Raw genomic sequence first — 27,664 nt, 5'->3', positions numbered from 1 at the left:
TTCCAGAAGACATCAGCTGGCTGAAACATCTGAGCTGTGTGTGACTCTGGTTTCAAGACACCTGCTCCCTTTTCTTGGGATGCCTTTTTTACCTTGCTATTGGATGGCACACGCACACGAGCACATACCTTGTGTTCTTCTTTCATCACCTGTTCGATGAGTTCGGCTTTGACAGGCGGTTTAGAATACTGCCCTGAGAGGAGGCCGTGTCCCAGTTTAGCCCTACAGGGGAAGAGTGAGGAGGTAGGGGGAGAGGGAGAGAGAGGCATACAACATGTTTTCCACCAGGTTTAGAACTAGGGGGTTTACGCCAGGGTGGAATCTACCTGCCTGTTCACACACACACACACACACACAAACTGTTCCCCAGCGCATCTGTTTTAAAGCCAAGACCCTCCCCACTTAAGACACTGAGAGACAGAATCTTACATTAGGAGCTGGGAGACTAGATCTGAATCCCTGCTCTGCCATGGAAGCCGGCTGTATGACCTTGGGCCAGTCATAAACAATCTGCCTGACCTACCTAAAACAGAGGTGAGGGGAACCACTGGGTCCCACTGGGGAGAAAGGTGGGGGGCAAAATTCAAAACATAAATACTTATCGCCCATCATACTATGTCAGAAGTCCAAAGGTGCCCATAGATGATGATGATGATATTGGATTTATATCCCACCCTCCACTCAGAGCGGCTCACAATTGCCTTTATCTTCCTCCCCCACAACAGACACCCTGTGAGGTGGGTGGGGCTGAGAGGGCTCTCACAGCAGCTGCCCTTTCAAGGACAATGCCTGCAATAGCTATGGCTGACCCAAGGCCATTCCAGCAGGTGCAAGTGGAGGAGTGGGGAATCAAACTCGGTTCTCCCAGATAGGAATCCGCACACTTAACCACTACACCAAACTAGCTCTCATAGGTTTAAAAAGTTGGGGAACCCTGGATTACAGTACTCCCAAACCACTGGGAAACTCTTCAAGCTTGTGTGTTGAACGGTGCAAAATCATAAGACCTTCAAATGCAATGCACTTCGAGAGGGTCATTCCAAGCAGCCTTTGGCCTTCAGAGGTTTAGGAGCCCTGTGACACATTTTGATCTAACTTCATGCTAGGCTGGGAAAGGAGGTGTGGGATCAGAACGTTGGAGAGAAAGTCGCAGCCTGGAGCCGACATCATTCTTGACCATTCGGCTCCCAGATCTTATAACAAGCTCAGGTAACCACAGGCTGTTTGAAGGGCACATCTAACAGAAGTCCTGTATCACATTCTGCTTTGCTATGCTATCTTGCCCCAAACACACTCCCTCCCTCCCAACCAACCGTACAGTCTTACACTGATTTCCTAGTAGATGGATCCTACTCTTTGCTTAACAAGTAACACAGTTAGGCTCCCTTTGCTGCTCCTGATCCATCTGCCCCACGTTTCAGCAGACAACTCGATGTTATGTACAAACTTAGCTCTTCTGTTAATTTTCCTCTGCAAATCACACCGGATTCCTTTCTTCCTAAACAGGACCTTTATTCAGGGGAAATGACTTATTTATTTTTTTGCATCACTTATCATCTGCCTTTCTCACTTGGACGTAAGGTGGATTACACAGAGCCAATCAGTGCTCAATCCATACAATCAAGGCAAGCAAAACTGCACCAGGTGGCTATTGCCACAAACAATACTGCTGTTATTTGCAGTTATCAATGGAACAAAAGTAACAAATATATGTCTATCAGAACTGTGCACACATCTAGTGTGGATTATTCGCAGTTATCGTCAAGGAGATCCAAGATTTGCTACAAACATCTGCTCCTGCATTAAAAAAAAGGTAGTTCCCTGTGCAAGAACCAGTCATTTACAACTCTGGGGTGACACTGCATCATGATGTTTTCACGGCAGACTTTTTACGGGGTGGTTTGCCATTGCCTTCCCCAGTCATCTACGCTTTACCCCCAAGCAAGCTGGCCCCTGCATACTTTCTTGTTAATTATAAAACCAAAGAATGGCTAAATAAGGTGATCAAAGAGTGGGGCCATGGCTCACTGGCAGAGCATCTGATTGGCATGCAGAAGGTCCCAGACTTGGTCCCTGTCATATTTAATTAAAAGGATCGGGTAGCAGAGGATGGAAAAGTCGTCTGCCTGAGACCCTGGAAAGCCACTGCCAATCGCAGCAGACAATTCAGACCCCTTATCTGTCAAAGTCGGTCTCAGGATGTGTTTATCTAGCTACCAAAACAACATGTAACGTAGAAGAACTTGAATCTGATTCATTCATTCACAGAAATCTGGTAAGAAGCAACACCCTGCTTAGTTTTGGGGGTTTTTTTAAAAAAAAACCCTGCCACTTACATCTGTGTGTTAAAATCTTGGGTTGGGTCCAGAGGGGAATAGTCAAATATTCTTGGAAGATTTCCCACGTACCTGTCCAGGGAGAAAAAGGGGAGAGTAAGAGGAGAAAAGCTTGAGGACGATCATTCATTTTACTTGGGGAGCCTTAGTCAAGGAGCTCAGTGATCGCTACTACTAACACAGGAAAGTTAATTCCTCCTCACAGAGCTGGCACAGCATTCTGCACTGTCTGCTAGTTCCAGAGTCAGTGTGGTGCAGCTGTCTGAGGGTCGCAGTAGGATCTGGAAGACACAGGTTCGAATCTCAGCTCTGCCACAGAAGCTTGCTGGGTGACCTTGGGCCACTAGGAGTGGGCTACTGGACACCTGCAGGCAGGTGGGTCAGCGTGATCGACTGCTTCTGGTCCAAAAGCAGTAGTCAGGGGGAGCCAGGACTCTCCCCACCCTACCCCAAAATCTCCAGTAGCAAATGGTGGATACAGCTCTCAGTTTCTGTCCTTCAGTTCCGTTCCTAAAGCACCCACACAGACAACAGGGAGAAGGGACTAGCATTTATCCTAAAATGATCTTTTATAACCTTTCCTCCCGATCAAGAGATTCTCACAGAATTCACACACTGCCCATGGGGGATCTCTACACTTATTCACTCACTAAACTGCTGGGAGGGTCCCTGAAAAAAACAGCACGCTTACAAGCAGGATCCGAGTTCATAATGTTATAGAAATGTTCTGATGTTATAGAAATTTCATGAAGTTACAGACATTTCATGAAGTTATAGAAATGCTGCTTTCACGTATGCCTAGTTGAGTCACTTCCTACATTATGGGTTGGACCCCATGATTCCCTTCCAACAAGTCCCTTCCAACACAGGAAGACATTTTTTTTCCATCAGAAAAATCCACTCTCTTGTCGGAGGAAAACTTTCTCCCTTGAAGGACTTAGCAGAAACCAGTCACGGAATGCAACCCTAAGTTTTCAAATACACACACTAAAAACGTAAGGAAGTAATCAAATACATGCTAACAAACGCTTGTGTCGTACAGCTGGACTCCTCAGGGTGTGGCAGTTAACCGAGGTTCCGTATTGGCCGTACAACCAAATCGAAAGCCTGGAGCTGCCTGCCACATAATGCGTGAACCAGCTTTTTGAATATAATGGATGTTATTAAAGGATGTGTATATCCTAAGAAGTAGGAACTCAAATACCAAGTTACCTACAAGCACCAGCAAGCAAGCACAAAAGTACAGGCTTTATTTTGGCCAAGGCTGTGCCAAGTTGTAGTCACTGCAAAGACCACCCCTCCACACACACACACACATTGACTTACGCTCTCTGAAATTCAGGGATGCTGAAAATGGCCTGCATGATGCTGCTGATGTAACAGCTGTTGCCCAAGTTTTTCATGCCAGTGTAGCCTGGCCCATACATCGGCTTCAGCTTCATACCAGATTCCTGGATCACTTCCCATTCGGAGACCCTGGGTTTTATGTCATTATCCCTCAGTCCGTTCTCTGTCTAAATGCAAGAAAGGCTGTTTTTAAAAAAAACAACAGTGATGTACAAATACACATTTGTAAGCCTGAGTATTTAAAACGGGTGGGCGGAAACACTTCTTTGAAGGAAAGAAGGACATCTCAAAAAATTAGACCTGTCCACATAGACAGTACTGACATTTCGTTTTCCACTCGCTGATAAATGTGATTGTGTCTCCCCCTACTGAACCATGCAAGAAACTGCAATCACCGAGTGCTGTTCACTCTGGGCAGCCTGCAGCACAGAAAAGTCACAGCTGTCTCGAAAAAGATTTCAGAGTTTCTCTGCAGCATTTTCACATGTATGGAGGGGAGGGGGCTATGGGACTCAGTGGTACAGCCCGTTCTCTGCATAAAGGTCCCTGATTCACTCCCTGAAATTTCAGATCAAAGGGGTGACAAGTAGCCTGAGATCCTGGAGAGCCACTGCCAGCCAGAGTACACAATACCAAGTAGATGGACTGCTAGCGTGACTCAGTGGACAGCAGCTTCACGTGTTGTGTTAACTTTTGTGAGCCACCCTGACTTGGTTTTAGCAATCACTGATACTTTATTCTGTCATCTGATGTCTCAAGAGGAGTACATACGCCAGCAATCCCCAACATTTTTGAGCCTGTGGGCACTTCTGAATTCCAACACAGTGTGATGGTCGCAGCCATAAAATGGCTGCCACAGGAGGCAGAGCTATCTACAAAATGGCTGCCGCAAGAGGCGAAGCCAAGCACAAAAGGGCTGCCACAGCTTACCTTCCTTGGGCTGTGAGAACAGTTGCTGCAAAAGCAATGTTTTCCAAAGTGTGCCCAGCCAATCAAGTCTTCAGTGGCCAGTCAGAAGCCTTGCTGCACAAAAGCCTCACCTGGCCCCACCCACTTTCATAAAAAAAACTTGGCAGGTACCAGGAAAGGTATTCGGGGCACCAAAGAGCCCACAGGCACCATGTCGGGGATCCCTGACATAAGGCAACTTAGGTGGCAATCAGGACTTCCGGGTTTCGTCACCTTGGGCTCAGTGGGGGTCCACGGAGCTTGTCTCTTGCGGCCCCCCTGAATCGGGCAGTTGGAGAGGTGCCACAGGTGTGGCACCTCTAGGGGGGACCCTGGAGGAGTTTCCTTTTGGCATGGGGCTTTTATAGGAAGACAGGGATATAGCGGCAGCTGTTCCTGCTCTTCTTGTGCATTTCAATGCTCCGCTGCCTTGATCGCCGTTACAGCAGAAAGAGGTGAACACCTGACACTTGCTTTGCTGCTAACAAGCCTTTGATGTATTGCCTTCCTATCTCAAACACAGCAATTCTACTCTGCAAGTAACTCTGCTTTTCATACCATCGGCTAATGGGTCGTCTTACATAACAACAAGCGGGTCAGTTCAAAGGAAGGGAAAGAGGTGAATTTCCCCGCCCCCACTTTCCCATGAATCCGGCTTCCAAAAGATAAAAAGAACAACTTTGAATGCCTGCAACAATCTGAATTTGACTGAATATAGATACTTAAATCGACCTAGATTATGACTGAATAAGTAATAAAGAGACTATTATTTGGTTATAATTTGGTCTGAACAAATGAGATATATTTCAAAGAGATTTGTATTTCTCGTCTGAGTGCAACTGAAATGGCAGCAATCAAGATATACAGCTGGTGGAGATTTGGAAGGATAGACTAACTGGATCTCTGAGTTACTTTTCAACTTTGATTATTAGACTGACTTATTCTGTGGAGTAAAATGGCATCACAAAGCGAAATGTTTCATAAAAAAGATACAATGGATATCATATTCTCTCTAAAGCAGGACCTTGATTTATTAACAGAGTTGATAAAAAAGCAAATGGGAGGGTTTATGTTGAAAGCTAGCAAAAACTTGAATCTACATGGGCAAAGTGACAGAGAGATCTTGGTGATGTCTGCGAAATTGGAAATGGGAAAAGATCCATTGGGAAATGAAAAGAAGAAAACTAAAATGGAACCTTATGGCAAAGTTACTAAAAACTGGAAGTTGATAAAAAAAGCAAATGGGAGCTTTTATGTAGAAAGCTAGCAAAAACTTGAAACTACATGGGCAGAGTGACAAAGAGATCTTGGTGATGTCTGTGGAGTTGGAAATGGGAAAAGATCTGTTAGGAAATGAAAAGAAGAAAACTAAAATGGAACCTTATGGCGCAGTTAGTAAGAAGAACTTGAAGTTAAGGCTGTTTGAAGTATTTTTGAGAGGATCTAATGGCGTGGGATTTTTACTGTCGTTACTGAGAGGGGTCCTTGCATTAAGGAGAGAGGATGCACATTTCACCCAAAAAATCAAAAACATGGAAAACTTTCAGGAAGAAGGGATTTTAAATTGTCTTCTCTCTCTGTAGAGCATCTGCTTGGGAATCAGAAGGTCCCAGGTTCAATCCCTGGCATCTCAAAAAAAGGGTACAGGCAAAGAGGTGTGAAAAACCTCAGCTTGAGACCCTGGAGAGCTGCTGCCAGTCTGAGTAGACAATACTGATTTTGATGGACCAAGGGTCTGATTCAGTATAAGGCAGCTTCATATGTTCATATATGTTCTGTAGGTAACTGGATAATATGGAACTCTCAGAAAGATATGCGATTTTAAAAGGGAAAGTGAGATCTTTGGGATATAATAGGTTTGTTCCTCTTTGATTAATATGGACATAAGAACTAAAGGATTGAAAAGTTCTGAAAAGAAATTTAAATAAACAGTTAACTTGGATTAATTTTTAAGAAGACAGACAACACAATTATTTTGTAATCTGGTAGATCTTCTCTTAATATGTTTGTTTGGAGAAATTGCTTATATTGAGATAAATTAATATGCTCCTTTGTTTACCTTTTTTTCTTATCTCTTCACTTTTTATGTTATTTTAAATTTGATCTTTTTCTCTATTCATTTGAAATATGTAAGCTAGAAGGATAAAGAAATATTTGTTTTTTATGCCTATCTACATGATATAGTTAATAACAAGTCAGTTGTATTTTTAATATGGTTAAGCTTATCCAGTTAGTTCTGTGTTGAGATCTTGGTAATTTTTTTTTATATCTATGTTTGTTGAAGAAGAATAGTTCGGACTTGTATTTTAAGTAATAGCTTAGTAAAAAATGTATAATGGAAAATGAAGACAGTAGAATATAATGGGAAAAAACAATACATGCAGGTAGAAAGGATTAGGTATTTTGTTTTGAGGTAAAAATGTAACTGATATATTTGCAGCTTTCTTTGTTTCTGATCTCCCACTCTGTATTTCCCCCCCTTGATGTTTCTGTACTTGTGCTTCTGCTTTTTTTTTAAGTTAAAATTAATAAAAATTATAAAACTGGAAAAACTTAAGTGGCAATCAGTGTTCCCTCTAAGCTGAGTTAGCATGAGCCTCCAGCTCACACATTTTTGTCTTCGCTCAGGAAGGATGACCCCAGAGCACGCTAATTTATTCAGTACCTCACAACTTTAATGCCAGCAGCTCACAAAGTAGAATTTTTGCTCACAAGACTCTGCAGCTTAGATGGAACGCTGGTGGCAATGTATTTCTCTTTGCTAGTTTGGTGTAGTGGTTAAGTGCATGAACTCTTATCTGGGCGAACCGGGTTTGATTCCCCACTCCTCCACTTGCACCTGCTGGAATGGTCTTGGGTTAGCCATAGCTTTTGTAGGAGTTGTCCTTGAAAGGGCAGCTGCTGTGAGAGCCCTCTCAGCCCCACCCACCTCACAGGGTGTTTGTTGTGGAGGGAGAAGATAAAGGAGATTGTAAGCTGCTCTGAGTCTCTGATTCAGAGAGAAGGGCAGGGTATAAATCTGCAATTCTTCTTCTATGAGAAGCTGAGCAACTGTGAATAAGAGGCAGTCACTTACCACCTGCATCTGCAGCATATCGATTCCAAAATGCGCCAAGTGTTTAGCTATGTGTGGGTCCAACACTGGCTCCTCTTCATCAAAGGAATAGATGTCTGTGTAACAAAGAACGAAAGGGGCAGTTCACCAAATGCTACCTATCAATGTTACTGCACAATACAAAACGTTCTCCAAAAACTTTTAACACCCACCTACCAGACTGAGGCATAGTAACTTCCCTTGGAGGCTAGGAAGGACACAGCACAATATGTTCACCTCCACAGTTTTCCCACATGTCCAATGCTTTTGTTAGCAGCAAGGGAATACCTGCCCTACAATATGTGAAGTTCTGCACAGTTTTTATCAATGATCACCTCTATGAGTGTTATCAGAGGTTAATCACTCTGCAGTACTGTGGTCTGAACTCTCTGCTCATGACCTGAGTTCGATTCGATTTGGGTGAAGATGTACTTCCTTTTATCAGTTCTAAAACGACTGCTCAGCAATTTAATTGAATGCCCGTGAGTTCTCGTATTGTGAGAAAGAGAGAAAAGTACTTCTTTCTCTACCTTCTCTGTCCCATGCATAATCTTGTAAACCTTTATCGGTCCTGTTCAGACAGCGTGTTGAGTCCATATTAAACTGACTCGGTTCTGTTCCAAATATCTTTGTTCCGGATATTATCAATCAGACTGCCATAACTGCAATTCGAATCACTCTGCGGTGAAACCATCTTCTGCTGTCCACACGACGGCACCATGCTGTTCTTTTTTCCCCTCCACTATTATGCACATGCACACATTATGCACATGTGCACATTATGCGCATATGCATATAGGTTTTAAAAAATGGTGACCGTAAACCAGATGTCTGAGGCCTCTTTTGCTCTGGGACAGCCTTCAGACATCTGGAAGTTGGTTAATATCGCAGCAGAACAACCCAGACGACGAAAACTACGAGGTGAACTCAAAAAACTACAAGAACTCAAAAAACACCGCAAAGGAGCAGATAACAAAATAATCCTGTTCTGAGAAGGGTTGGGGGGGGGGGCTACCACGAGTTAATACCGGGAGGCAGATGTTGCTGTCTGATCAGCCGCTTTAAATCCTGAAGGAAACAGCAGCGACATCTGATTATACTGTACGTCTGAACAGGGCCATCATGTTACAGTAATGCAGTACAATACTTTAAGCAATACAGCAGCCCTGCTCACAGGCCCTATCCCTTTATCAATGCAACTTTCTGAGCCATTTCATTACAATACAGCTCTATTACTTTGCAAAAAAGACCTCTCAAATAATTTTTTGTTCATAGTTTGCAGAAAGACAGGAGAGTTGCTATGATATTAGCCATCTGCAAATGATATCTGTAAGGGGATTTTCCCTTTAAATCCAGGGCTTGAATTCATCAGGAGCTCACAGGAGCACCACTCCAGAACCTCCAGCCATGGTCTGCATGCAGTGGGGAGTTCTCTCCCCACTGCACACTGATCCCGGGGCATATGGAAATGAGATATGCTACTGAGCTCCTGCACCTTTTTTTCTACAAAACAACCCCTGTATAAACCTAATCCTAGAATCATAGAGTTGGAAGGGACCTGCCTACCTTAGGGACCGCCTCTCCCCATATGTTCCCCAGAGAGCACTGAGATCTAGCTCTCAAAACCTTTTAAAAATCCCTGGGCCAAAAGAGGCTAGACTGAAGACAACTAGAGAGCAAGCCTTTTCAGCAATGGCCCCCCGATGGTGGAATCAACTTCCAGAGATGGTGCGAGCCCTGCGGGACCTGAATCAGTTCCGCAGGGCTTGCAAAACCTCTCTGTTTCAACTTGCTTTTGAGACAGAACCTGGCTAAACGGACTTGTACCCATCCAGCCATCTTGTCCATGGTTGTGATCTGTAGCACTTTATAGCACCTGTTTTATCTATTTAATTAATTAATCATGTAACTGTATTTTAACTGAATTGTAATTTTAAAATTGTTCATTTATATTGTATTTCATGTTTATCATGGTCTTCCATGTCTGTGAGCCGCCCTGAGCCCGCCTTTGGCGGGGGAGGGCGGGATATAAAAATAAATTTATCTTATCTTATCTTATCTTACCTCCAGGGTCATCTAGTCCAATCCCCTGCACAATGCAGGAAACTCACAAATTCCTCCCCCTAAATTCATAGGATCTTCATTGCTGTCAGATGGCCATCTAGCCTCTATTTAAAAACCTCCAAGGAATGAGAGCCCATGAAAATCCCTCCTTCACCTTTACAGTATTGTTCTTGACGAAGTTTACAAAACTTCTATCCTGCTTTTATTGGGTGGGGGGGAATACTCCATGACCAGTCTCAGGGCACCAATGCAAGAGCAAACTTAAACTGAACAGAAATTAAGATCTTTCTCCACTGTTCATACATCATTGTTATTTCCTATTTGGTTGTATGACAAGTTTTATTAGCAATAAACCTTCCACAGCCTTATAAACAAACTGAACTTTATAGTATGAAATCAGCAAAAGTCTTCCTTCGATCTGTGTATGGGTTTCCTACATTTCAACTTTTTGCACTTCAGCTTGCAATGAAATTATATGAACATATATGAACATATGAAGCTGCCTTATACTGAATCAGACCCTTGGTCCATCAAAGTCAGTATTGTCTACTCAGATTGGCAGCGGCTCTCCAGGGTCTCAAGCTGAGGTTTTTCACACCTCTTTGCCTGGACCCTTTTTTGGAGATGCCGGGGATTGAACCTGGGACCTTCTGCTTCCCAAGCAGATGCTCTACCACTGAGCCACCGTCCCTCCCAGTTGCTGCAGTTCACGGGTTAATGCAATTTATTTATAAGGGTTACAGTCCCTTTCCCTTAGGGACTGGAGGCTGAAAAGGACCTTTTGAATCAGAGGTGGCCAAACTTGCTTAACGTAAGAGCTACATAGAATAAATGTCAGATGTTTGAGAGCCACAAGGAAGGAAGGAAATCAAATAGATGGGGGAGGGGGAGAGGTAGAAAGAAAGCAACTTTAAATGCATTCTCCAAGCTGCCAGTTGGCTTAGCTTGGAGAAGTGATTTAAAGAGACAAATGCCTTTTCTAAGCCAGCCAACAGGGGAGTGGGGACTTCAAGAGCCACACAATGTGTGTGAAAGAGCCACAGTTTGGCCACCCCTGTTTTGAATTATGTAGCCAAGGTCTGATAGACGATCAGCAATGTTTATTTTGCAAAAAGAAAAGGTGTGTGTTTGTGCTTAAGTTCCGTCAAATTGCTTCTGACTTATGGCGACCCAATGCATTCAAGACCTCCAGAAAAGGTGCCAGTACAAGGTTGCACTTACAAACACCAGTCCACCACCACCCCGACTTGGGAGGGCCCCCAAACAGGCACTGGCACTCCATACCAGTGAGTACTGCAGCAGCAACAACAACAACAAAAGCCCTGAAGTCCAGCAGTCCCGCAGCTGGTGCTCACCCAGAGTGACCCTGTTGGCATTTATGGGTATGCAGTGTACCCTCCTGTTGGCATTCCATATTAGGGGGCCTCTGTTTCCCAGGATGTGTCATTGTTCCCTCTACAAACAAGAGCTCACGGAGTCCTCGTGCTTTCCCAGTAGAGTCACAGTGCATCAGGGTACTTGGAAAATGTCCCTATGCTTATCACATTGACAACTGACCTTGGGACAGTGATCTTTATAAATATGGAAGTCTAAATGGGATTTCCATCCCCCCTTCCATTCCAACTCAGGGAATTCTGATTATCACTGTTCTAAAACCAGCAACCTCTCTTCATCAACAAGTAGCCTCACAAGCTTTTTCGAGCCTTACCGGGATTTTAATATAGTTAAGTCTCTTCATCTATGAAGGAAAAAAAAAAAGAAAAAAAAGAAGATTGATGATGATATTGGATTCCTATCCCACCCTCCACTCTGAATCTCAGAGCAGCTCACAATCTCCTTTATCTTCCTCCCCCAGAACAAACACCCTGTGAGGTGGGTGGAGCTGAGAGCTTTCACAGAAGGACAGGTTTCTTACCTGTAACTGGTGATCTTCGAGTGGTCATCTGTGCAATCACACATATGGGGTAATCCGCAGGATTGGCCCCGACCTCGGAGAGTTCAAAGCAATCTTGATCGTAGATCTGGCGCGCCTCCCACTTGTCCTGGGAGGAGGCAGCTACTGCGCATGCCTGGACAAGGGGGAGGTGCTTAGCCACTCAGTTTCTTCCCGCCGCCGGATAGGTGGAAATAACTGTGCTAACTAGCTTCCAGCAGCGGGGAAGGCTGGGTGGGTCTGTGTGATTGCACAGATGACCACTCGAAGATCACCAGTTACAGGTAAGAAACCTGTCCATCTTCTTCGTGGTCTCTGTGCATTCACACATATGGGTGATTAGCGAGCCATTTCTTCGGAGGTGGGTGCTGGATCTGTAAGAATATGTAAGGTTAGAGCGTAACGTAATGATAGTGGTACTCACAGTGGTTAGTCGAAGATCGACCGTAGCACCGCTTGTCCGAAGGAGGCATCTCGCCGGGCACGAACGTCGAGAGCGTAGTGCGAGGCGAAGGTAGATGTGGAGGACCAGACGGCTGCGGCGCAGATGTCCTCTATAGGGATGCCTTTCATGAAGGCGGACGAGGTAGCCACGGCTCTCGTTGAGTGGGCTCGTATATGTTGAGGGATGGGTTGTTTTGCCAGCTGGTAGCAGAGTTCGATGGCAGCAACAATCCATTTGGAGAGTCTCTGAGTAGATATTCTGCTGCCCTTATCATGGGTAGCGTAGGTGACAAAAAGTCTAGGGTCTTTACGGATTTGGCGGGTTCTGTCTATGTAGAAGGCTAGGGCTCTCCGTGCATCCAAGTTGTGGAGCGCCCTTTGTCCCGCGTCCGCGGGGTGCTGGAAGAAGGCTGGTATAGTGGACTGTCTTCCTAGATGAAAAGGAGAGACGACCTTGGGTAGAAAGGTCGGGTCAGGTCGGAGGATCACCGTACTGTTATGAAATATCGTATACGGTGGGTCTGCTCTGAATGCGCAGATGTCACTGGCCCTCTTACCTGTGGTGAGGGCCGTAAGTAATGCCGTCTTCCATGACAGCAGGTGTAGTGGGATGGAAGCCATGGGCTCGAAGGGCGGTTTCATGAGTTGGCTCAGGACTAGAGACAGACTCCAGGTGGGTAGAACTTGTTTGATTGGTGGGTGTAGGCGAATGATGCCCTTGAGGAAAGCTCTGGTCGCATGGTGAGAGAATACCGTTGTGCCATCGATGCGGGGGTGGAAAGCAGAGATGGCTGCCAGGTGTACCTTCAGGGAAGAATACGACAGACCCGCTCTAGAGAGCGTTAAGGTGTAAGTTAGTACCTGAGGTATAGTGGCATCGTTGGGGTCGAAGTTGTGCTGTGAGGCATAGTGTGAGAAGCGCTTCCACTTCAGTAGATAGGATTTCCTAGTAGATGGTTTTCTGGAGTTCACCAGGACCTGACGGACCTCCGGGGGGAAGTCTAGAAACTGATTCTCCAGGCTGTTAATTTGAGCGATGCCGGGTTGTGGTGAAAGACCCTGCCGTCCTGTTGAGAGAGGAGATCCCGTGTTTGAGGGAGTTGGATGAAGGTGTTGTTGGACAGGAGCAGCAAGGTCGTAAACCAGGGTTGGCGGGGCCACCATGGAGTTATGAGGATGCAGTTTGTGTGGTCTACCTGAATCTTCTGTAGAACTCTGGTGATAAGTGGAATGGGGGGGAAGAGGTAGTGGAGTGTTCCGTTCCAAGTTTGTAGGAAGGCATCCCCCCTGGAGAGGTGGGATGGAGGACCTCTCGTGTAGAAGCGGGTGCATTGGGCATTTGACGGTGAAGCAAATACATCTATCTTCGGTTGTCCGAAGATGCTGAAGATCTGTCGGATGTATCGGCTGTTGATGGACCACTCGTGGTTGTTGGTAGAGTGGCGACTCAGGGCGTCTGCCTGGGTGTTCTCGACCCCTGGTAGGTGTACGGCCGTGAGGAAGATGCCCTGGCTTATGCTCCAATGCCACAGTGCCAGGGCTCTCTTGCAGAGTCTGACGGAGGCGGTGCCGCCCTGCCTGTTGATGTAAAAGACTGTGGCGATGTTGTCGGAGGTGATCTGGACGTGCTGGTTCCTTAGCGATGGGAGGAAGGACCGCAAAGCCTTGTGCACTGCGATGAGCTCCAGGCAATTTATGTGGAGAGAGCGTTCGTAGTCTGTCCACTGGCCCTGCACCGTGAGGTCTTCCAAGTGGGCTCCCCATCCCCACTTGGAGGCATCTGTGGTTACAATCACCGAGGGCGGTGTCTGCTTGAATGGCATGCCCTTGTAGAGGTGACGTTCCTTGGTCCACCATTTGAGGGATGGCACAATGTGTAGTGGAAGGGTGAGTAGTGTGGATTGATGTTGTGTGTGGGGGCGAAAAGTCCTTACGAACCACATTTGGAGGGGACGCATGTGCAGCTTCGCAAACCGCAGAACTGCTGTGGTTGCTGCCATGAGGCCTAGCATTCTCTGGAAAGTGAGCGCTGTTTGGGAGCGCTGGGCGATGATAGTGTTGGCCAGTGACAGTATGGCGAGTGCCCTGTCCTGAGGTAGAAAAGCCGTTTGCGAGAGCGTGGAGATGTCTGCTCCTATGAATTGAATCCTCTGGGTAGGGACTAGTTTGGATTTTGAGAGGTTGACTAGGAGGCCTAAGGTGGCCAGGGTGGAGAGAGTGGTCGAGACGTCCAGTTGTAGTTGCTCCCTGGAATGGGCGACGATCAGCCAGTCGTCTATGTAAGGGAAGATTGATATCTGTTGCTGGCGTAATGTGGCTGCTACTACTGCCATGCACTTGGTGAAGACCCTTGGTGCTGTGGAGAGGCCGAAGGGAAGTGAGCAGAACTGGAAGTGCTGCTTCCCTATGGCGAACCTGAGGAATCTTCTGTGATGATGATTGATTGTAATGTGGAAGTAGGCATCCTGGAGGTCTATGGACGCCATCCATGCTCGCTCTGGGATGAGCGGGAGGATTGCCTGAAGCGTGACCATACGGAATTTCTTGTAGGTTATGTGTAGGTTGAGTTTGCGGAGGTCGAGAATGGGTCGGAGTCCTCCGTCCTTTTTTGGCACCAGGAAGTACCGGGAGTAGAAGCCGGTGCGATGGTATTGGGGTGGGACTGGTTCTATCGCGCCTTTGTCCAGCAGAGACGCGATTTCTGTCTGCAGGGGTGCGGACGGGGGTGTGGTGAGGAATCGGTGGTGCCTTGGAGTGGAGGTAAACTCTATTAGGTAGCCTCTTTGAATGATGGCGAGGACCCAGGCGTCTGATGTTATGGTCCTCCAGGCAGTGTAGAATGGTTGTAGTCGTGTTGATCGGTTTGGCTGATGGAGGGAGACTGGACGGCTCGGGGGAGGGAGGTCAGAGAGACGGTTTGGATGTGGTTGAAGGTTTCTTGGTTGTTTGGCGTCTGTTTTGAAAGGAAGGTTTGGACTGCGGTGGTTTGCGCTTCCATGATTCCTGTTGCCGTGGGGATCTGGTCCCTTTGTATTGGCTGGACCTCCAGTTCCTTTGCCGATTGGATTGGGTGAGAGGTTGGGAGACTCCCAGTCGTTTCGCCCTTTTCCTGCCATCGTCTACTGATGTGAGGATGTCATCTGTAGATGAGCTAAACAGGCCAAGGCCATCAAAGGGCAAATCTTCAACCTTGTATTTGATGTCTGGTTGGAGGGAGGAGGACCTGAGCCACGCGTGTCTGCGGAGTGCTATGGCTGAGGCCAAGGTTCTGGAGGAACACTGTGCAGCGTGACGGGCAGTGTTGATTTGCTGTTTGCTCACTCTGGCCATCTCTTGCAAGGTAGTGGTGGCTGACTTTTGGGATGCCTCGGGCAGGGATGGTACCAATGCGGCGAGGGAAGTGGTCAGGTTGTGGGTGTATGCGGAAAAACATGCCATGTAGTTGAGGATTTTGGTTGTGGCTGTAGTGAGGGCGTAAATCTTTCTCCCAATGGTGTCAAGTTTTTTGCCCTCCCGTTCTGGTGGTACCGGGTGTCTAGTCTGCTTCGACTTCGAAGACGAATGCACAATGATCGAGTTCGGAGCCGGGTGGGTGAACAGGAACTTGGAATCAGGTGCGTGTATCTTGTACAGAGCTTCAACCCTCTTGGATGTTGGCGGTACTGATGCCGGTTTGTCCCATGCTTCTTTGAGTGTTTCTAGGAGGACGGGGAGCATGGGAAGAGAGGAGCTGGATGGAAGATCCGCATGCACTAGATCAAATACGACGTCCGAGACTCTGGGAGCGTCCGTATTGAGTTTCAGATTTAGCGAGCTTGCCATGTTTGCTACGAGGTCGAGGTAGGATCTCGGGCCCTCAGACGGTGATAGGTCTGCTGGCTTGGCTATGTCGGAGTCTGGGGATTGTAGGTCCGAACCCGAAGAGTGGTCGGAGTCGGAGAGTTCCTCTTCGGATCCGTCGTCGGTTCCTTGGTGCAGGTCGGGCTGAGGTGTTGTCTTGGGAGCCGCGTGTAAGGATCCCAGTGGCGACGGGAGTTTCGGTTCGGCGCCGAGACTCGTAGGGTCGTCATGGTGGTGAAGCGGTTCGACCGATGCAGTTTGGAGTCTGTGTGTGTGGTCTCGGTAGCGAGGAGACTCTTGGTAGCTGTGGTAATGGCGATCGTAGGAGGGTGATCGTCGGTGCCGCCTTCGGTTCCGTGGGGATGGAGACCTGGATCTCGATGGAGAGTAATAGTAGTGTCTCCCCCTGCGGTGGCTGCGGGAGCGTCGGCGGCTGCGGGACCTGGTGCGGCGGCGACTGCGGGACCTGGTGCGGCGGCGACTGTGGGACCTGGTGTGTCGGCGACTGCGGGACCTGGTGCGTCTGCGACTGCGAGATCGTGGTCTAGTCGGGAGAGCTCTCGGGGTCGAGGGTTCTCTGATGAGCGCGTGGGCGTCTATTGGCTGTGCGAGATCTATGAATTTAGTGGGGTCGAGAGGCCGGGTCCTAACGGATGCGGTAGAGTGCGTATCCAGCAGCTGGTCTGGTGGGGAATTCGGAATGGACGGCGACTTCGATGAGATGCGGATGATTTCCAACGGAGTGATTGACGGTGTTGCCGTCGACTTCGACGTCGGAGTCTTCGGCATCGATCCGGAGGCAGTGGCGCTCGGGTTCGGTGCCTTCGGTTTGGTGGTCGGGTTCGAGGCCGAGTCGAGAGGGCGGTTCTTGTGCTTTTTCGAGCTAACGCTACCCGTCGGGTCCGAGTGGGCGGAATCGGAACGGCGGCGCTTTTTGGGGTCGTCCGACTTCTTGGAGTGTTTGCCGGTCTTAGGCTTACAGGGACTCTGTGCCACGGAAGCTGCCGACTGCGTCTCTCCCACGAGGTGTGGGGAAGATGGCGCGGGTTGTTTTTGTCCGCCATGCGGCATGGCCGGTCGGAGTGTGGTTTCCATGAGGTGGCTCTTGAGTCTCGCGGCGCGGTTCTTGCGGGCCTGTTTGCCAAATTGGCTGCAGTGCACGCAGGAGTCTGGACGGTGGGCCTCTCCAAGGCAGAACAAGCAGAGAGAGTGGCCGTCGGACGAGGGGATTTTGGATGAGCAGCTGGTACAGCGTTTAAAGATTATCTTGTCCCTTCCTTCCATCCGCCCGGGGAGGGGGGGGGGAGGGAGGGGAAAGTCCAGAAAGAATAGTAAGAGAAGGCTTTTTTTTTTTTTTTATACGATACCAGGAGGAGTAGAAGATGAAGAATTGAAGCGAAGAGAAGGTAATTGTTGGAGATTGCAATGAAGAAGTTGGAGATCAACGAGGAAGGTGCGATCCGGTCGGCGGTAAGGAAGAAACTGAGTGGCTAAGCACCTCCCCCTTGTCCAGGCATGCGCAGTAGCTGCCTCCTCCCAGGACAAGTGGGAGGCGCGCCAGATCTACGATCAAGATTGCTTTGAACTCTCCGAGGTCGGGGCCAATCCTGCGGATTACCCCATATGTGTGAATGCACAGAGACCACGAAGAAGATGCTGCCCTTTCAAGGACAATTCTTACGAGAGCTATGGCTGTCCTAAGGCCATTCCAGCAGCTGAAAGTGGAGAGTGGGGAATCAAACCCGGTTCTCCCAGATAAGAGTCCACGCACTTAATCACTACACTAAACTGGCTCTCATAGATATTTTGGTGCAAGGGGTGAATACTTGATGCTCAGGAGCAAGCATATGGTACAGCCAGAGGACAGAGAGATGAATGGGCCTATAGTTTTAAAGCCCACCGATTCAGCAAACTAATTACATGTCATTGGCCAGACCGCAACCTCTCAGCCACTGACTGTAAAGGATTCTGCAAATTAAAACTATGATATGAAACAGCAATAGATACTTATTACTGTACGGGGGTGATGCCTGTATTCAAGCAACCAGAGCCAGAACATCTGCAGTTGCCAAAACATTAGATTGTGCATTCCCTCAGTCTTCAGGATGCACGTTTTAACTGACTGAACAAAGAGAAATATCAACTGATGTTCTGATTTAAGAATCGAACATTTACTCCAGTTCACAGATGGGGTTGAAGGGTAGCAAATGAGCGACATTCCAGAGGGCCTGCTATGGCACAGTTTAGTGTAGTGGTTAAGTGTGCGGATTCTTATCTGGGAAAACTGGGTTTGATTCCTCACTCCTCCACTTGCAGCTGCTGGGATGGCCCTGGGTCAGCCATAGCTCTCACAGGAGTTATCCTTGAAAGGGCAGCTGCTGTGAGAGCCCTCTCAGCCCCACCCACCTCACAGGGTGTCTGTTGTGGGGGAAGGAGATAAAGGAGATTGTAAGCCACTCTGAGTCTCTTGATTCAGAGAAAAGGGCGGGGTATAAATCTGCAGTCTTCTTCTTCCTCCTCCTCCATATGAAAATACAGCTTCCTTTTCTTTCTAGATCTTATCAAAGAAAGAAAAGCAAGTTGTGCCACTCACTTTTAACAATTCAGATCCCCCAAGCAACCAAAACAGACAACCCTCCCAAACGCTGACACTAGTTAGAACTTGAATTTTTGCAGAACTGAGCACAAACTCACTTCATCTCAAATTTGTTTGTTGAAGCTGCTTTGGAAGATGAAAAATACAACATTAAAGACAACAAACCACCCCTTGTTGCAATAAATAAATCAAATGTACTACATGAGCCACTGAAGGAGGTATGATGGAGAGCGCAGAGACGCATTGATCCCCTGGTAGTAGGCGGCAGTCAGGGTAAAAAGGTTAATTTAAAAAAAAAAACCTACACATTTTTTAAAAATTATTTTTTTAAAAAAAATTAATGCATATTTATAGCTTTTTTTCACTGAGACTCAAAGCAGACTGTGTGGTATAAAATAATGCAATCTAACAAATAAGCACTAAGACTAGGATCACAAAAGTTAGGAACAACACACACAAAAAAAGTATCAGACATGGGATGTCAAAATTACACAAAGTTAAAAAGGGGGAGTAAGTAAGAGCAAGGTAACACATACAATAACATACAACTAATCGGCACAGAACACTGAGAACTGAACATTGAACACGGAACATCGAATATTGAACATGCAACCGATGAGTGTAGCTGTAGGTCCGCTTTGTGATTTTAATGTCTATGTATATAACAAATGTTTAGATTTTTAACTATAACTTATGAAATGTTGATTTTAATGCTTAATTTTAGATTTTATGTTAGTTTTATATGTTGTAAGCCGCCCTGAGCCACCTAGTGGGAAGGGCGGGATATAAATCTTTAGATAGATAGATAGATAGATAGATAGATAGATAGATAGATAGATAGATAGATAGATAGATAGATAGATAGATAGATGATAGATAGGTAGGTAGGTAGGTAGATAGATAGATGATAGATAGATAGATAGATAGTGGAATAGACTACATTCATGTTCCTTTTATAAAAATACCCTCTCTTCTGTTAGATTACAGAGCAGACTTATTCCCTTTATAAACATGCCCTCTTGAACAAGTGTATAGGAGGCTTTTCTGATCTCCGAAAGAGAGAAAATTAACCTTGTCTCCTTAAAACACCTAATAATAACAGTATAACTCTGTTCCATTATTATCCAACTAAAATCCATATCGCTGTCCCAAGTCCCAACACAATATCGTCTTAACAACCTGCTCAGAACAAAATATTACACAGGTGGCTCCAAATGCTTTAATCCATTCCCCTCCAGATGGGAGCCCTCCCGCATTATGTCAAACATGCACCACTGTGGGTACAAAAAGCCTCGTTACTATCCCTTCCTCTAATAAATTTTGTCCTCTTGCCTTTAAGCCTACCAGGAATAATAATGACTGAGGTCACGCTGCTTCTGCCGTTGCAGCCAGAAGTTCAGATGATTTATTTGCTTCCTGACACAGCATTAATTCCATGGTAAAAAGTACGAGAGATTGGAGGGGTGGGGGGTGGGGAGCTGATCTTGGAGAAGTGCCAGCTGAGCCATGAGGCTCTCGGGAACAGCAAGACAAAAAGCGGTTAGGTGAAAAGGCGACTGGCAAAGCCCCTTTTGTGTGAAATGAGCAGCGCTGTTAGAATGCCGCACGTCCAATCAGAGCGCTGGATCAGTCTCACAAGGTGAAGCTGCAAAAACGATTGTAGCAGGGTTCGAGGAAGGAGATACCTACCCATTTCTGCTAGCCCTTTGGGGAAAAAAGCCTGCAAAAATGAAAGGGAATCCTCCCAAATAACTAGAGCTCTAAGGCATTCAATTCAGGACAGACAAAAGGAAATATTTCTTTGCACGGAGAGTGACTAAAACATGGAATTTGTTGCCAGAGGATGTAGTGAAGGTCACAGGCATAGAGGGCTTTAAAAGGGGATTAGATCGATTCATGGAGGATAGGTCTGTCAGTGGATACTAGGTATGATGACTGAAGGGAACCTCCAAGCTCAGAGGCAGTCAGCTTCCCAATCCCAGTGCCAGGTGGCAACAATGGGGAAGATCTCAACTTCTATGCCCTGATGTTAGACCTCCAGAGAAACTGGCTGACTAGTGTGAAAGACAGGATGCTGGTCTTGTCTGATCCAGCAGGCCTCTTTTTATGTGACTTAAACATCCATTCATACCAGCTCTGAGCACTTTCAAATACGCTCTTCCATGTGTAGTGTGGGAGGGGTGGGAGGGCGTCAACAGGCACATGATTATGTTCTTCTAGTATTGTTAAAGTGCGCAAAATCCAACTAAAGGCTACTAAATTTAGATGTAGGCAACCCAAAGTTCAGATCTCCACAGCACCATGAAGATTCTAAGCCCATGAGAAGCTGCAGCTAAACCTACCACACAGGGTTGCAATGAGGGTGTATTTTTTTATCCCCAATGGGAGCCCAAAATGGCTTAGATTATTCTCCGCTCTGTTTTAGCATTTTAGCCTCACAGCCACCTGGTGAGGTAGGTTAGGCTAACAGTGTATGACCAGTCCGAGGTCACCTAGTTGTCCTAGGGCAGAACAAGTATTTGAACCAAAGTCTCACAGATTGTATGTGACACACTGAGGGCTTTTTTTGTAGCAGGAACTCCTTCACATATTAGGCTACACCCCCCTAATGTAGCCAATCCTCCAAGAGCTTACAGGGCTCTTCTTACAGGGTCTGCTGTAAGCTCTTGGAGGATTGGCTAAATCGGGGTGGGGGGGGGTGTTATATAGCCTAATATGCAAAGGCATTCCTGATGCAAAAAAAGCCCTGGACGCACTAACCACTGCCCTGCATCGAGGACATCAGCAAAACTGTATGTATGCCACAATACTGCAGAGTTCAGAATGGGGTCTGTAATTCAGCTTTCTGGGATTTTTTTAAAATTGCAATTTAAAAAAGGAAAACCTCTAGTCCTTATGACTGGGATACAGCAAGAGGCCAGGAGGGCTCTCTCTTCTTGATAAGATGCTTATACCTCATTGGAAAACAAGAGGGTAATGCCAGCTGAGATCTCAACCGCTGATGGGATAAGCTGAATATGATTTCCAGTCCCCAAGGGCATGCCTTCTGCCTAGATCCTTCCTCAAGACTAGGAAGACCAGAATTGTTAAGCAAAACATTTAGAAAAAAAATACGAGTTCGCTCTTGGTTTAGTATCGGCTGGGTCACAAGACGCAGAAGTCAGCTTTTCTAGATACCAACGTTTGCAGAGAATTTCAGTCTTTAAAGAGAGCAAACGTAGCCCTGGGGATAAAAAGCACAAAGCAAACTGAGCACACTGAAGAGGGCTACGTGCATTTAAAAGAATAAATACAAAAGGTACAGAACAAGGTGCAGCCACACAACCTAAGGAATAACACAGGTGTCACTCAAACTATAAAATCAGATGGCAAAAGAAAATGTGCGCTGGACATTTGGCCGTACCTGAAACATTCTTTGTTAGTTATGCTAGGTTTGTTACTCTGAAATAACCACCACTTTGGTGTAGTGGTTAAGTGTGCAGACTCCTATCTGGGAGAACCACTTGCAGCTGCTGGAATGGCCTTGGGTCAGTCATAGCTCTCGTAGGAGTTGTCCTTGAAAGGGCAGCTGTGGTGAGAGCCCTCTCAGCCCCACCCACCTCACAGGGTGTCTGTTGTGGGGGAGGAAGATAAAGGAGATTGTGAGCCGTTCTGAGATTCAGAGTGGAGGGCAGGATATAAATCCAATATCATCTTCTCTTCTTCTTCTCTAGAGCCGGTTCCAAAGGGTGGCAAGGTTGGGCATTTAATGGGACCCAAACACTGCCAAAGAGACCCAATGGCACCACACTTCTTGCTTTGCCCAAAGTTCAAGAAGAGCTGAAGCAGCGTTAGAGACTTTGCTTTGTGTGCTCCACCTCTCCTGGGTTATGAAATTTGCTGAAAAGCATTATGCCCAGACTCCAGGAAATGATAGAGCCCCTGTCTACATAAAGCAAGGATCATGGATCAGAGGTCCATCAGTGGCTTGTTGGAACTCTCTGCCTGGGCAGTGATGCTTTGTATTCTTGGTGATTGGGGGAAGGGGACAGCGGGAAGGCTTTTAGTGTCCTGGCCTCAATGATGGACCTCCTGATGGCACCTGGGCTTTTTGGCCACTGTGTGACACAAGAGTGTTGGACTGGATGGGCCATGGCCTGATCCAATATGGCTTCTCTTATATTCTTATGTTCTCAGGGTGTTCCAGCTTCCCTTGCTCCCACAGTTAGATGATCACAGGTCACTGCAGTTCTTTGTGGAAATGCAGGCTCCATGGATCGGAGATAACAGCCACGCTGCCAATTCAGAGTCGCTTAATCCCAGGATGAAAGAAAAGAACAATCCAGAGCCTTAAGAGCTTGCCGGGATTGGGGGCTCTCCAGTCACCTTTGGATCTGCTCTCTCTAATGAGAAGCTGAAGGGACCTCAGAAGGTTTTCACTGCAGGCTAAATAATCATGTAAAACAGACCTTCAAGACCAGTGGGAGGTGAGGAAGTTGGGAACAGCCTGCTAGTTTGCTTAACAGGAGCTGAACATCTTCAAGGCTGAGTTTGTTTTCTCCTCGGCTTGCAGGCAGGTAGTTTAGTCCAGCCACAGCCAGTGGGAAAGGCTAAATGGCTTGCGGCGTGGGGCCTGCATTAGCTAGCCTGGGGAATCAACACCTGGCTCAGGTAACTTGTGCTCAGTGTTCCCTCTAAGCTGAGTTATTCTGAGCTAGCTCACAGTTTTTTAACCTCTGGCTCACACATTTCTCTCAGCTCAGGAAAAAAGAGCCCCCGAACAAGCTAATGTATGCAGTAGCTCACAGTTTTAACACCAGTAGCTCACAAAGTAGAATTTTCCCTCACAGCTTAGAGAGAGTATTGCCCATGCTTCCTTTGTTTATTTAAATTCTATCACTTAAACTGGTTGCTTTGTATTTTGGAAGTTTCTGTGAGCTGCTCTGGGTCCTTTTGGGGAGGACAGCAGGATTGGAACACCGTAATAAGTAAAATAACGGGGACTGTGCAAGATGCCTTGACCAAGTAAAGCAAGTGAGCCACATCAACAGAAGAAGCTGAAATGAATGTTTGCCAGAAAAGGCAGATCCTCCCCCGGCTTCACTTCAGATCTTGCTAACCTGATCCTGCTAAGCCGTTCTAATAACAACTGCAGCGGGTTTTTTTAGAATTATTAATACAGACCAAAGAAATCCTGGAGAGGAACAGACCAGAGCAAGGCTGACAGGCTGATTACCTGCCAGGGAGGGAGCCCATAAAACCATGGGACTGAGGAAGAAACAAAGCCCCCCCCCCCAAACATCTGCTGTTCTTCCATTCACACGGGGGAGTGATGGGGAGAAAAGCTGGGTTGAAATAAAGTAAATAAACGAAAATGTTCGACAGAATGAGTTTGGCTTGCAGGTAACACAAGTGTACAGGTGCTGTCCTTGAGGGTTTCTTCCCTGCAGGCCCGCTTCCCAGCTAACAAACTGGGCCAGAGCCAGAATGAATTCCATGCTCAGAACACCTAACAGCTTCCTCAAGGCACGGCAAGGAAACACACCTGCCTATTCTCAACTGGAATAGAAGCAGTGATGGGCTTTTCCCAGGAAAAATGTCCAGAAATTGTTCTGATTCTAATTGAAATAATGTTACCGGGGTTTGTACATGTTTCATATCCTGTATTGAGCCCATCTGGCACGATCAACTGGCAGCACAAGAGCCCTGACAACTGCGGATAGAGGATAGTATACACACGAGGCAGAAAATTTTCAAAGGAAAGATACAGCATTGGAAAGTTTTCTGGAGAAAATTTTCTAGCCCCGCATCACTAAGACTGTAGTCTACTGCAGTGATTATTGGAGGCATCAAGATGCTTTTACTGCAGCATCTTCTGCCTTTGTAATTCCACTTAATACACTGCTAATAGTAGGTGGTGCCTTACACACCTTTAACACCAACGAAGTTTAATTCTGGGTATAAGCTTTCATGGCTTGGGACCTGTCTACCTGAAGGACCGTCTTTCCCCGCATGTTCCCCAGAGAGTACTGAGGTCGGGAACACAAAATCTCCTTACTGTCCCTGGGCCGAAAGAAGCCCGCTTGAAATCCACCAGAGAAAGGGCTTTCTCTGTTATGGCCCCTACATGGTGGAATCAGCTGCCGGAGGAGGTGAGGGCCCTGCGGGACCTAGCTCAGTTCCGCAGGGCCTGTAAGATGTCCCTCTTCCGGCTAGCCCATACCTAGCTTGAGAACCTAACGCAACTTGCCAGATTTCCTTTATATATACTTGAATATTTATTAATTTTTAGAGTTGTATCTGTTTTATCTGTTTTAATTGTCTATTCTCTCACATGTTTAAATATTGCTTATTGTTATGTGGGATCTATTGTTGGAAGCCGCCCTGAGCCATTCGTGGGAAGGGCGGGATATAAATTCTAAATAAATAAATAAATAAAAATAAAAAAATGTGCATGCACACAAATATAGTAATGTACATTTTAATGTATTTAATGCATTGGATACATTTATATCCAGAATTAAGCTTCGTTGGTCTTAAAGTTGCCACTGGATTCAAACTTTGTTCTACTGCTTCAGACCAACACGGCTACCGACCTGCCTTAGGAGGTTCATTGTTTGCATTGGTCTTTTTAAGAGTCTTTACTACTGCATTGTTCATCGGCAGTCTTATGCTGTATGAGCGCACTGTTTTTGTTCTGTAACCCACCTTGAGTCTCAGCAAGAAAGGCAGGCAATAAGATGTAAGCATAGGTACACAGTGTTTCATAGCTATGAACGTCCCCCTCCCACAACATACGCTGGATCTTGGAGACAAGCAGCAAGGTGAAAAGGAAAACTGCACATACGCATGGACTTTGAAATCAGGAGTGGTTTCTTCTCCGGCAGAACAAGCCCATTAAACTTCCAGTGATTATGCTGCAATTGACAGATGGCTCTGTTTCAAATGCTGCGCTTGCCCCCTTCCTGCATACTTTAGACATGCTGTATGTCTTTTTTTTCTTTTTTTTAAACCTGTTAATTGATGTCATCTTAAGTCCATGCAGGTTGTTTACATTTTCTCTCTTAAATGTTAAGATTTAAATTTTAAATCTCTCTTTTTTAAAAGTTCCAAAATTTGCCGCTGAGTGGTGGAGAGGAGAGGATCATAACGTTACAGGCGCTAGCCAATCCTATGCCACGCACAGGCTGCTTTTGGTTTCAACCTGTTCCAAGTTGTTTTCTCCCATGTCGCCCTTGGAAAGGGCAGGCATGTTTTAAAAACTCCAGAGTACGGCAGTGCTTGCATTGAGGTATGAACGCAATACCAACTAGTCTGCACTCTGCTTCTTTTGGAAAACAGGGCATGCCCTTCATCTACATGGCAATAACTGAGAATAAGGCTTTGCTACAGGAGCACACCCTACTTGAACTAACCTGCACCATCTGGAGTAATTGTTCCGAGCTTCACCGCTAAGGGATAGCCCATCTCTTTATAGTGTTCCAGGGCATGTCCATTTCCCCCGCTGCCGTCAAAGAACCACTTTCCGCATAATACTGACCCATCTGTCAGGTTCAGCCAAAGGTTCTCCCGCAAGTCGCATTTCGAACACTTCCAGCCACTGCAAAACAGAAGGAGCCTAAAGTCAAACCAGAAGTTGCATTGCCAGCATCTAGGAAAATCTGACACAAGATATCTAAATTGGATTAAATCACAGTTAAGCCTTGACAACTGCCCAAAGACCTACCACCACCACCCTCCAGTAATTGCAAAACAACACTGATGTACAGGGCAGTAAGAGCAACTGTAACAAACCATAAAACAAAACAGCAGAAGTTGGCAGGTACTTGCCCCAAGGAGCTTACAAATCTATGTTTCAGCTTTGGGACAGTGGGAAGAAGAAGAAATTGGATTTATATCCCGCCCTCCACTCCGAAGAGTCTCAGAGCGGCTCACAATCTCCTTTACCTTCCTCCCCCACAACAGACACCCTGTGAGGTGGGTGGGGTTGGAGAGGGCTCTCACAGCAGCTGCCCTTTCAAGGACAACCTCTGCCAGAGCTGTGGCTGACCCAAGGCCATGCTAGCAGGTGCAAGCGGAGGAGTGGGGAATCAAACCCGGTTCTCCCAGATAAGAGTCCGCACACTTAACCACTACACCAAACTGGCATCTCTGAAAAGATGACACAGCCCTGACCTAGATGGCCCAGGCTAGCTCAATCTTGTCAGTTTGGTGTAGTGGTTAAGTGTGCGGACTCTTATCTGGGAGAACCAGGTTCGATTCCCCGCTCCTCCGCTTGCAGTTGCTGGAATGGCCTTGGGTCAGCCATAGCTCTCGTAGGAGTTGTCTTTGAAAGGGCAGCTGCTGTAAGAGCTCTCTCAGCCCCACCCACCTCACAGGGTGTCTGTTGGGGGGGGAGGTAAAAGAGATTGTGACTGCTCTGAAACTCTGAGATTCAGAGAATAGGGCGGGATATAAATCCAATATCATCATCTTCTTCAGATCTCAGAAGCTACGCAGGGTTGGCCCTGGTCAGTACTTGGCTGAGAGATCACCAAGGAAGTCCAGGTCACTATGCAGAGGCAAACCACCTCTGAACGTCATTTGCCTTGAAAACCTTACTGAGTCACTAGACTTTGGCTGTGACTCAACAGCAACAAAAATGACAAAAAGGAGAGAGGAGGAGAGCAGGCTAAAAGGGGGCAGAGGTGAGTGTTCTCCTATCTTGAGAGATTATAGAAGCAAACTACGCCAGCCTGCTGACAATTTAAATCATTCCATTTACCTGCGCAAAACCCTATAATGTACAGCAGTGCACTTTAGAACCATTTAATTAACTTTAACGTACTTGGCCCGAGTCAGGTAATGGATTAATGCAGCGTTAAACGGCTCTGAAGGAAGTATTAAGGTCTGCCAACAGGGGGCCCTTAACAGCCGCTACAGAGATAGAAAAGGAACGAGAACGGGAGTCTGTTTAAGCGGAATGCTACCTACCTGTGTCCTATAATAGGGGAGACCCTCTGGGCCCACTGTGCCAGTGTTTCCCCCAACCTGTGGGTTGAGCCCCAATGTGGTTCGGGAAGCCTCTGCAAGCAGGTTGCAGG

The 27,664-nt window shown here is 46.6% G+C and overlaps 1 protein-coding gene across 4 annotated transcripts in view; it reads right to left on the bottom strand.

Annotated features, from left to right (window-relative positions):
• Window positions 1-27,664, bottom strand: part of USP13 (ubiquitin specific peptidase 13) — a 123,741-nt gene that overhangs the window by 33,531 nt on the left and 62,546 nt on the right. For all 4 annotated transcript variants that reach the window (XM_060242559.1, XM_060242561.1, XM_060242562.1 and 1 more), the window contains 5 exons: window positions 25,997-26,181; window positions 7,708-7,802; window positions 3,663-3,850; window positions 2,337-2,408; window positions 129-222 (listed from right to left, as the gene is read on the bottom strand). In XM_060242559.1, coding sequence (XP_060098542.1) covers window positions 129-222; window positions 2,337-2,408; window positions 3,663-3,850; window positions 7,708-7,802; window positions 25,997-26,181 — 634 coding nt within the window. The remainder of the gene's footprint in view (window positions 1-128; window positions 223-2,336; window positions 2,409-3,662; window positions 3,851-7,707; window positions 7,803-25,996; window positions 26,182-27,664) is intronic.

This window comes from Heteronotia binoei, chromosome 6, assembly GCF_032191835.1.
Source record: "Heteronotia binoei isolate CCM8104 ecotype False Entrance Well chromosome 6, APGP_CSIRO_Hbin_v1, whole genome shotgun sequence".
In the NCBI taxonomy this organism is placed as follows: domain Eukaryota; kingdom Metazoa; phylum Chordata; class Lepidosauria; order Squamata; family Gekkonidae; genus Heteronotia; species Heteronotia binoei.
This window is presented reverse-complemented; position numbering and strand designations above follow the sequence as displayed.